General features: G+C 33.4%; 1 protein-coding gene across 1 annotated transcript; it reads right to left on the reverse strand.

Annotated features, from left to right (window-relative positions):
- Positions 1 to 3,138: 3,138 nt before the first annotated feature.
- LOTGIDRAFT_233228 (hypothetical protein) lies at positions 3,139 to 11,313 on the reverse strand (the record flags this gene model as incomplete). The annotated part of the gene is made up of 11 exons (XM_009058874.1): positions 3,139 to 3,426; positions 4,133 to 4,341; positions 5,408 to 5,485; positions 6,173 to 6,358; positions 6,784 to 6,963; positions 7,330 to 7,462; positions 7,711 to 8,255; positions 8,763 to 8,908; positions 9,532 to 10,584; positions 10,821 to 10,936; positions 11,201 to 11,313. 10 exons carry the CDS (start codon positions 11,311 to 11,313, stop codon positions 4,138 to 4,140), a joined length of 2,754 nt encoding a protein of 917 aa, XP_009057122.1. The 3' UTR covers positions 3,139 to 3,426; positions 4,133 to 4,137.
- Positions 11,314 to 12,560: the final 1,247 nt, after the last annotated feature.

Below are 12,560 nucleotides of genomic sequence, written 5' to 3' on the forward strand. Positions count from 1 at the left end.
TAGAAGTTTCACGAGGTTCTACAGCACAGTCAGTTAGAACGTCATTTACATGGTCACGTATAATTCCAGTCCATCTAACTATAAATGTTTAAGGATAATCCAGGAAAGATTAATGCCAAGAGGTTTGGCCAAGGACCAGCTGGTAGAAAGGATCCTTAACAGTGAACCTAAGTTGTTATCCTTGTAAACTATAGTTGTTTCTTTCTGTCAAGCATGTAATGTAAGTCAGGTGACCGACACAAGAAAACCTGGACATTTTACAATGAGCAAAAAACACAATTACATGTTGCACAATTCAATCAAAATTTACTGAAAATTTGTTCTTTCCCCCCTGATATTTCTTTTTCAATGGGTTCAAAATTCTCAGATACAGAAAGGAAGCTGTGATCTAATCTACTTCTAAATAGATTGTTTCATGACATTATTTTGGAATTTAGCAGTGAAGTAATATAAGTGTCTTTATATTAAAGAGATTGTAAAGAAGGTTTCCTAAATTTTTTAAGTGTATTAAGACACTGATGTACCATTCCAATTTTCAGTCAGACATCTGTGGTTCCTGCAATTCCACTAAAACTAAGTGTTTGATGACGTCATTAAAAGCAAAAGGCCTTGTTTAATAAAGCATATTTTGTGATTAATGACGTCATCAAACACTTAGTTTTAGTGGAATTGCAGGAACCATAGACATCTGATTGATAAATTGGAATGGTGCAAATTGATGCTATCAGTGTCCCTGAAACACAAAATGAAGAAAACCTTCTTTACAATCTCTTTAAGGAGGTAAATGAAAACGTATAACCTGAGCAACGTTGTTAATATAATTATATTGATGATATAAGAAAGGTTTTAAGGGAAATAACAAGCTACTAAAACAAGTGACCATTATAATTATAACATACAATAAAATAAAACAAGATTTATACAATAAAATTATTAATAGTTGGTCAGTACAGATTTCTACACATCTAGAATTTAACAAACCCCGAATCAAAACATTTTACACCAAGCCAAGATATTAGGGCTGCAATGATTTTTGAAGTTGCGATTTCGATACCCATCTAACAATACCATTTATTGTGATTCCTTTATTAGAGAAGAAAAGAAAAACAAAATACTAAAAAATTTAAAATTACAAATTATAACAATTTTGTTACTATTTAGAAAACATTTAGATGTAGAGAATTGTAAAGACAATTCTTCATTTTTGAAGTCAGAAATGAATTTTTACAAATTTTTATGTGAAAATTATACTTAAATAATCAAATCATGACACAATTTCTTATACACACGAGGATTCTGTGATATTTGCTCTGAAAGGGCGTTAATTGTGCCGATACATCGCAATTATTTTTATCCAACGCAATGCATCGATGAGAAGGAAAGAATCGTGATTCGTCAGTGAATCGTTTGCAGCTCTACAAGATATTAATGCAAATTTGGGCATAACTCAATCACAAACTGGAGCAGTTCATTTTAATTTTAGATAGTTAGTAATCAACACAATATAAAACTAGTAAATACAGTAGACAGAACGTGTTTATGATTGAATCAGACCTGGACATGCATAAACATTGTTGCTCGATTAAATATAATTTTCAACTTGAATATATTACACTGATATATTGCCGGCGAGTTAGAATGCAAAAATATTTAATTTTTTCAATTTTTCATAAAACCTTGTTTCACAGGTGTAAAAATTTACGTTTAAAATAAACAGTTACAATTTGTTTTTTTCAATATTTTGAAAATCACTAGATGTGCAGAAACATTGCTGACTGACTAAAAATTATAATAATTAACATTAATTATCTTAAAGCTATATAGTCATCTAAATATTTACTATACCAGCTGATAGAGCTCAATTTAAGCTATCTGTATAGTTGTCTAAATATTTACTTTACCAGCTGATAGAGCTCAATTTAAGCTATCTGTATAGTCATCTAAATATTTACTTTACCAGCTGATAGAGCTCAATTTAAGTTATATGTATAGTTGTCTAAATATTTACTATACCAGCTGATAGAGCTCAATTTAAGCTATCTGTATAGTTGTCTAAATATTTACTATACCAGCTGATAGAGCTCAATTTAAGCTATCTGTATAGTCATCTAACTATTTACTATACCAGCTGATAGAGCTCAATTTAAGTTATCTGTATAGTCATCTAAATATTTATTTTACCTGCTGACAGAGCCCAATTTAAGCTATCTGTATAGTTGTCTAAATATCTAATATATCAGCTGATTGAGCTCAATTTCAGCTGTCTAAATATTTACTTTACCAGTTGATAGAGCTGCATTTAACGCTTGTATCTAAATCAAATCATACTAGTAGTAGCTCAATCAGTTAATTATTAACTCAAATCCAACCAAAAAATACCATTGTTAACCATCTCCTTATTAGTTCTTGTCAGCTGGTAAAGCAAATATTTAGACATCCATATCACTTTAATTTGAACATGAATCCCTTCAACATGAATATAAAGAATAAAAAAAATAAACAAACTGCCTTAAAACTTGTAACGTTTCCTAAAACTGGATAAAATGTAATCATAACAAAGATATTAACATTGTAGATTAAAATATAACAATTTAATTGAAATAATAATTAAAAACCCAATGAAAATTTCTTAAAGGGACAGGTGTGCCATTTTGAGTGGTTAATTTTAATCTTGAATATATGTAAATAGTCTTCAGATAAACTAAAATGTACATCGCCTGATTCTTTTAAAAATACTTCAATCTAGGAATTTTACTTACTATTTCTATATGTCTTTTCTATATATCACCGAGTATCTAGAAATGACGAGTCGTTAAATTAACATTCAAATGTAGATAATTATGGACACACATGGATTTGAAGGCGCAAATTTCGACGGTGAACTTAAGTATAATTGGTCAAAAAAAAAAATGGCGCAGCTGTTCCTTTAATGTAAGATGATAATGTTACTACATGATCAGAATGATAATGTTAGACTGGAAAGCAAAACCCTATCCTACCATATTACAAAATACGGTGACCTTGAACAGCGAATGTTTTATATAGAGTACCTTGTAGCCTGAAGGTCTGTTTGACTCAGTCATGTCTTTGGTAGGATGTGAATTCCTTCCTGATCAAATGGACCAATCATATGTCTAAAACAGTTTTTCAAATTTGGAACTATTTTACATCTTTCCTGATTTAGTCCTAATTACCATATTTTTGGCAATTTTTTTGGACTAATTCATTAATAAAAGGTTTATTTTTTTGGCAGGTGATATCCACAACTGGAACGGGTTTATACACAATGTTAGACATTTCAACTTAACGAGTACAATCTGATTGGTTAATATTAATTAACACTGATAATGTCATTGATGATGTCATGAGTTATATATAGATGATACCATGGTGAAAATATATTTACAATCTGTTTTTCTTTATCCACTGAAATAAAAGAGTAAAAACTATAAACTAACATTACCAAGTATATTTCAAGATAGTGAAATTTTTAATTTTTTTGGAATAAACTGTTATCAACTGTGAAACTAACTAAAGACTCAGTTTTGATGGATGAATACAGTCTTGTTTTCTTCAAAAAATATAAAACTATTCATCCAACAGTTTTTTTTTATACTTTTACAGAGACCAGATCCTGATGAAAACGAAGGTGTGTAATTTGATAGAAATATATGTTTTTGAATCAAGTGATGTTTTTTATTTCAAGGTAAAATATTTAATACAAGTTCTGGCCAAGTATTCTCCAAACGATCTTACCACTAGGTTGTCTTAGGTTTTTATCTTCTAACATTGATTCTAGGACATCGATTTCGAGAATACGTGGCCAGTTCAATATTATTCAACATGAAATGAATTTATGTTTTCATTTTGATACATTCCTTGATATTCATAAATATTTTTTGCAATTTTTGGTCTTTATAGCAAAATATCTTCCTTAAGTGGCATTTAGTAACTGGGGTATGAATAACAGGACACAATTATATAGATAACAATTACTTTAATAAATAACATGTGACGTTTCGACTCTTGATAAAGACGAAAGCATCATCATCGAAACATCACAAGTTATTTATTAAAGTAATTGTTATCTATATAATTGTGTCCTGTTAAGCAAAAAATCTCTGGACCTCACCTATTCTAAGGTTTTAAATTAAACACAGCTTTCAATGAGACGTGATCGGAGGGGAACTCAGCTGAGGGTAAGCCTCCTGTTTTATTGATGACATCATGATGTACCACCTGTAGTGTTCCGTTAACATCCAGACTGTTTGCATTATAGAATATATAATCTACTGTTGTCTTCATGTTAGCTGTGTATGATGTGACTACTGGTTCTTGACCCTGTTAAAATATTTTATTATTAAAAATTAGTTTTCAAAGATACAATGATTGATGACATAAATCATAAACAGATATAAAAATATTATATCACTATACATCTGCATTATCTAAATGATCTTTGATAATCATACCATGCAGTGTGCAATGAGGGAAATTTTGGCAGCATTTACCTACTTGTAATTAAATTCCAACTGTCATACACATGCATCCTGTTTAATATCCCTTCTAAATAAATAGATCTTTTTGTGCACATCAGTCTCTTCAAATTGCTTAAAGCTCATTTTTCAAGGATTCAAGAGAACCAAAGACCTAATAAGTTAAGAGATAAAGATGGGCTGTGCGACCAGTTATCCCTGTTTGACACACCAATCGCCTCTCACTTCCATTTACCGAGACACTCCAGTCGAAATCTCGACTACCTAATAATCAACCGACTCGACACCAACCCGGACCTAACACAGTCTACAGCCAATAGGCCCTCCATTTAACTCCATTGGATTATCAAGCAAACTTTCCAATGGGAACAATGACAAATCTAAACCCTCACTTCTCTCTTTGTGACCTAATAAGTTAACTAATTATATCACATTACATTCCATTAGCTTCATCAACGAGATCTTGAAACCCACTGGTACATGTTATAACATAAAGCTGTAGTTCTTCCCAATCAAAACTTTGTGATAACCTCAAGTATTCCTTTATTTCTATTAGAGAAACTAACAACAGAGTTTGGTTTCATTACAAACAGGTTAAATCATTTTTCAGCTATCAACAATTCCAGAATATCACCTGACAATGAAGACCTAACCTGTCAACAATTCCAGAATATCACCTGACAATGAAGACCTTACCTGTCAACAATTCCAGAATATCACCTGACAATGAAGACCTTACCTGTCAACAATTCCAGAATATCACCTGACAACGAAGACCTTACCTGTCAACAATTCCAGAATATCACCTGACAATGGAGACCTTACCTGTCAACAATTCCAGAATATGACCTGACAATGAAGACCTTACCTGTCAACAATTCCAGAATATCACCTGACAAAGAAGACCTTACCTGAACAGTGAAGTAAGCTGAACGTAGATTAGAAGCTGTATGTTGGAATGCTCGCCATAGATGATTCACTAAAGATTTCTAAAAAAAATACAAAATATATTATTATTTATTAACTATCTCTACTCTTCTTGTTTCAACTGACAGTGATAGCCATACAGATGAATGAATGAATGAAAGTAGTGAATGAAAGAAAGTATGAATAAAAAAAATAAGAATGCAAAAAATATGAAAGAAATGAAAGTATGAATGAAAGTATGAATGACACAAGTGAATGAAAGAAAGTATGAATGAAATGTGAAGGAAAGTATGAATGAAATGTTTATGAAAGTATGAATGAAATGTGAATGAAAGTATGAATGAAATGTGAATGAAAGTATGAATGCAAAAAATATGAAAGAAATGAAAGTATGAATGACACAAGTGAATGAAAGAAAGTATGAATGAAATGTGAATGAAAGTATGAATGACACAAGTGAATGAAAGAAAGTATGAATGAAATGTTTATGAAAGTATGAATGAAATGTGAATGAAAGTATGAATGAAATGTGAATGAAAGTATGAATGAAATGAGTGAATGAATGAAATGTGAATGAATGAAATGTGAAATAAAGTATGAATGAATGAAATGGGTGAATGAATGAAAGAAAGTATGAATGAAATGTGAAAGAAAGTATGAATGATTGAAGGAATGAATATTTTTACAACTTATCCATTCAAATCTTAACTAAAAAAACATCAACCGTCATTTAAACTAAACAAACTTACCGAACCCTCTTTTGTCTGTAAATTCTCCAGTGATTGTAATTTCTGTATATTGACATCTGAAAGATAACCATCTCGACCTAGCTGATATCCAGAACTAGATATTTCACTGTTAAAATCTCCCGTGATAATAAAAGGTGATGTATCGTTACCAGCTTTATTCACTATCTCTTTTATAGCACTAGCAATCTGTCAATAAAAATATATCAATCAATCAGAGTGACAGTTAATTCATCTGTTAGACTAGGGCTGGGCGATATTGGTCAAAAGCAATATCGCGATATTAAAGCTGATAATATCGCGTTGTGGGTCTATATCGTGATATTTTGTTTTCTTGAGATAATGATTGTCTCTTGGGCCTTGTCAACTGTAAATTAAATAATATCAATCAATCAGAGTCACAGGTTTGACAACATTTAGACCAATTGTATCTTAGTCTTAGAAATTTTATAACTAGCCAATCAAGAATAGTGTTCACAGCTCACTGTCGCAATTTTAGCCACCAAATCACATGTCCGGTTCACGGTTGGGAAATTTAATATCTGAATATCTTTGAGGTTGTAAATGATACTCGATACGCTATCGAGAACTTGAGTAAGAGTTGCTATAGTTACCTGTATACACTGTACATCAGGTGATTTAAACTCGTCCCAGATAACATGTATATTACCAATAGTGACTATCTTTCCTGTATTATTACATTGTAATCGAGACAGATGAAGTACGTCTGCTCTGTCAAGATATTCTCTTACTGCTGTCTGTACATCTTCATTCAATCCTCCTGCCATTACTTCCTACAGACAATAATAAATACATTTTACATATCCCATACGTTTAATAAATCTTATGACACAAAATTGGTGAAATGAAGCACAGTTGCTACAAAAATATATCATAGGCTCACAATAGAAAAACAAAAAGATTTAGTTCAGACCCAGATCCCTGATTGTTATAAAAATCTATTAATTGAAATTTTGTCACGAGTTCAACAATTCCAATGATAAAAAGAACTCAAGAAAATTTAATTTTTTAGATTTCTAGAGAAGTGAAAACCAGATTCACTCCACAGCAACATTCTTACTTGGTGATTTCTGGTTTTTGTGACGAAAGTCATTTAAAGATGTATGTTAAATAAAAGAAAACAAAGATCAATCACTAACCCTTTCTGCTAAGTCTTTTAAATTTAACCCTTTCTGTTCCAACATGGTGAAACGAGAAGTTTTATAAAACGTGGCTTCCCCTTCATTAAAATATTCTTTACATCTTTTATGTAGATCACCAGCATACCCCAAACTGAAATATATATACAACTATTAGAACATCCATATAACCAAGGTACTAACGATCCGAACTACAAAACGAAAACCCGAAATCTGTGACATTTTGACAAAATATTGGTAGCAGCTAATGAACTTTTCACATGAGGAAGTATTATGTGATTTTCGTACATTTCTTGTACTTTTGAAGACTATTTACATGTATTCATGGCTAAAATCAATTCCCCAAAATGGCGCACCTTTAAGTAAGTAGAAATGTCTTACCTTTGTAAAGCAGGTTTCAAAATGGCAGAGAAATATTCAGGGTTGACTTCCTGTAGACAAATGACATCAGCGTTGAGATATTTCAACTCACGGAGCAGTAACTCATGACGATAATTCTGGTTTAAATATTGATCAGACGTATAACTGTAATCCCCACGTTGTAGATGACAATCAGCCAATATATTATAAGAGACCAGGCTAAATTGACGGGTAGAATCAACAGGGTTCGATAAGGCAGGATTCGTCAAATAATTACGATTAAAAATGTCTTTACTATATTTGGTGAGAAAAGCACTAGTAGGTGTAGGTTTAGGATCGAAATGCTTGATGGGTGAAACTTTAGGTTTTTCAAGATGGCTGACTCCATTAGTTGTGTTGCTACTAGTAACGTTCTCTGATTGGTTAGACTGTGTTGCTGGTTGTGAATTAATAGAGTTAGTTGAATTCTTATTGGACGTTGCCTCCTTTTGGTTTGAATCTGCCGCACGATGATTTACATTGGACAAGGAACTCTGGGATGTAATGTTGGTCTTCGCAGTGGAGGGCTAAAATGACAAAATCAAAAAATTCATTAATTGTTTTAAATAATACAGTTTACAATAACAATAGCTGTATTTCAGAATATCTATCTTCTTATCATATTGCCAACATTTTTTACATTGTTTTTTTTTAATTTGTTCTGACTCAAAGATCCCAAGGGGATTTTCTCTTCTGCTAAATTCAGATTATCTATAGTTTAAAGTGTACAGAACCAGAATTTACAAACATCTTTTAACTAACACACACTTTGTTTATTCAAATTAAAGAACTTAAAACTTATAAGTCCTGTGCCTGTGCCTGTGCTTTCATAACTTTGTCATTAGTACAATGTTACAACCTTTAGTCCATAATGATTGGAAATTGTTCCTCTTTTTTCACTCCTAATGAAATTAAACCAAGAACAGACGATATTTAATTTCTTTTTTTTATCATATAGATGTATTTTATATCATTATTGTTCCTAACAACACTTTCAAAACATTCACACCTTCTCCCACTTTAAAAATATTTACCTTTGGGGGTAGGGGAGTTCTATCATCACCATAACAACCAATATCTACAGAACTGTCAACTGTTGATATACTATCTGTACTAGATTTCACTTCTACTGATCCAGACTGACCTGATACAACTACAAAATAAACTGGAGTATTACACCCTGATGTAATATACAAAACCATTATGACTAGGGCTGGGTATCGATTACTAAATTGAGATCGACTATCTTTCAGGCTAATGATCAATAATCGAAATAATGCAACCCTGTATATACTAGATTAAAAATATGCCAAAATTCTTAATGTCATGGGTTATTTTTGTGTCATAAAAGCATATTCTTGCTTTGATCGGTTATTATAGCTGATTGTGGGTATGTATTGTGCTGAGGGGAAACTATGTGGAAGAGATTACTATTTGTTAATGGGTACAGTGGAGAAAATGTAACTTTGACATGTAATATATTATGAAATTTGATAATCAAAATTATAAATTCCTACTTCCTAGCGACGCTAATCGATTATTTTGGTCATTTTACCCAGACGAAACTATGGCCCCTTAATATGTCTGTTTAACTTTATAACATTTATTCTCATAATGTGATTTTATATTTTTTCTTTCAATATTAATCAGAAAAAATTAAGTTCTATTTTGGAATGGTAAACCTAAAACTTTTATGCATCGTGCCACGTCATATTGGATATTGGTTTTACTCAATGTTTCATGCCAGCACAATAGGCCTATGTACCAAAACAAAAACAAAATTCCAAAATTGTCAATTCCTACCTCCTGAAGAAACTTGTTTCGCGCTGGATCCAGCCTCTGATTGGCTGCTTACAGCTTCGGACGTTGTGACCTTCGGAGCGGGAGTGACCTTCTTGGATGGAGATGACACGACTTGAGGTTTGGTGGACTTAGTCTGAGTGGCTGGAACACATTGCTGAACTTCCTGACTATCAGCTGCTGGTACGTCATTATGAGAAATTATTTCAAAATCATCTGTAGGGTCAGGTTTTGCTGCTGCTTCAGAAGACTGAGAAGTGATCTTAGTTGACTGTGACGATGCGTCTACTTTATCCTTCTGAGACGAGACAGTTTCACTTGATCCATGAGCTGAACTGACGTGAGGTCTTTTGACAGAAACGTCTTGCTCGTCATCATCTCGTGCTTTACGTTTTGTTCCACCGCCCGGAGTCTGCCTTGCTTCCGTTGCTACGACAGGAATGGATACAGGAGGTTTTGGTTCAGCAGGAGAAATGTTCTCAATGGCGGACATCTCTGGTTCTGATTCTGGGGTGATAGGTTCAACAACTGGTGTGGCACCACTTTTGACTGGACTGGCTGCCACTGATGTTGGTTTGACTGGTGTAGTTTTGGCAGGGCTGGCTTTGACTGGGGTGGTTTTGACAGGGCTGGCTTTGACTGGATCAGCTCCTATAGGGTCAGTGATATCAGCATCTTCTTTTTGCTCTACATCTGTGGGTTCAGATTTTCTACCTCTCTGATTTCTAGGTGATGATTTAGCTGGAGATGGTGTTGCAGCAGGAGTTTTCTTTCCTTTGTGACCTCTACTTGACGAACTAGTTGCCACTTTTTCTGTTACTTTCGGGCTTGCAGTTGTCTTTCCTTTCTTTCTGCTCCTACCTCTACTCTCCTCTGGTTCCGCTTCCTCCACCGGCTCCTCTGTGACAGCTTCCTCTTCCTCTGGTTCATCTTCAAGTTCCACGTCAACTTTTCCTCTCTTAGCCGTACCTCGTCCCTTTCCCTTTGTCTGTTTCGGACTGGTTGATGGAGCTTTTCTCTTGGTACCTCTAGGCGCTGGGGATTCTACATCTTCAACTGGAAAAGAAACATGTCAAAATTATCAACCCATTCTGCATCGCAAATCACTTCAAAATGATATTAATTACGAGTCTATCATCCTTCTTTCCAGCTTCAAATTCAAAGACACCATGCAGTCTGCAGTGGGGTAAATTGTTGGCATCAATTTTTCAATTGAAAACTGACATAAATACAAGCACAGTGCAGCCTGAAAATGTTTATGTCAGTTACGTCCACAATTTTTCCGTGCCTACCTTTTTTCTTGGACTGACTACGACCACGACCTGTAGGTTTTTTAACTTCTTCTATTTCTTCTGGACCATCACCTGCTTCACTACCAGCTTTTTTCACTGACTTACTACGACTCCGACTGGAAAGAAAAAATCAAGAAGAAAATCTTTAACAATTACCATAAACAAGAAATGAAATTCCCTTTCAAGTAACTTATTACCTCTACTCTATGTTTTTATTTTGGGGTTTATTTTGTTTAATCCTTTGAACAGAACAGAAGGGAAACTATAAGCTTACTGTATAAAAACAACAACACATTAGTCTACAGTCCTGTTTAGACAGAGAAATTGGGATTAATGTTGATTGTTTGTTTGAGAATGAGAAGATTATCCAATATTCTAACCTTGGTGGTGGGGTAGCCTTTGAGCTGGTTGAAGAGGCTTGAGTTGCTGCCCTTGAACTGCGTCTGGTGGGTTCTGGACTATCCACAATCGACTTCCTTGTTACTCGTGGCATGGCTGCTTGTTACCTAAAATAAGAGTGTAAAATTTCAAAATACATCATGGTCATGCGACTTCAGCAAAGTACTGGCTCATGCTCTCTTATCACAGTCAACATGTTTGACCTTTAATTTCCTGATTGAAAGGATATTAGCTCAAAGCACATCAAAAAATTAAGCCTTCTTGCATGTTTTTCATATCATGAAAATGTTACTGAAAAGAATCAAATGAGAGAAACTGTTTCCTGCACTCGTTTTAGAATTTGGGATTTCCTTGACGTGTATGCACTTTGGTTTTAAATAAACAAGCAAACTCAGCAGAGAAGCCTAGCCAAATATAAATCTTAACAAAGTGATTAAGGAAAATGTAATGGAAATTAAAACTATTGAAGTGGTATGATTATCAAATGCAATAGAAAATCAAGACAGTCATATTTCAACGATGTGTAAACAAAACAACTTTGACCATTGATTGACCTATTTAAAATGAAAACAAACAGCTTCAGCGGAAAGCAAAGCAAATCGGCGGGAGGTTCGTCCAACCAAAACATTGAAAACTACTCAATTAAAATAACGGAAAATTGTAATTACTGTTAAAAACTGTTGTTTCTGCTTAAATTACTAGCGGCGAGTTTTGATCAACACAAATTATGCGTAAATTAACGGTAAATTTCACAAAGTTGTTAAAACTTCTCATGCAGCAGTCTCAGGATGCCGCCATTATTGGCAATAAATGGCCTCCGTCTCTCTGATTGGATAAAATTCGGTGACAATGACGCAATAAATTTATTAAACGATTTCAAGCAAATGATACATTCAGTTAGATCTTAATTGCTCCATTTTCTCAAAAATATATAGAATTTTGTAGTTATAACTTTTTTTAACACAATATAATCAAATCGGTGATCGAATTAGTTTTTGTGCGAGTCTATACTTACGCATTAAACGGTCTGGACGACTGTGAAAACATCTAGTCGAGATCTTTCAGCCCATTTACGACAAGTTGACATGAAGACGAGTCAACTGAATATCTAAAGCCAAATCTGTTTGGTAAAGAATGGAATATTTCGTTGTATATAATATTGAGTTGAGCTTCTTTTACACCATTTCATTAATGATTTGTCAAGATATAATAATAATGCGACCTGAAAACAATCCGTAATATATAGGCTTTAGAGCAAGGGTTTTCAACCTTTTTCTGTCTATACTACTACCCTTTTCAGGACTTGATCAAAATTGCACCCCACTCCACCCCCCTAAAACA

The sequence above is a fragment of the Lottia gigantea genome, assembly GCF_000327385.1.
Source record: "Lottia gigantea unplaced genomic scaffold LOTGIsca_36, whole genome shotgun sequence".
Lineage (NCBI taxonomy): Eukaryota > Metazoa > Mollusca > Gastropoda > Lottiidae > Lottia > Lottia gigantea.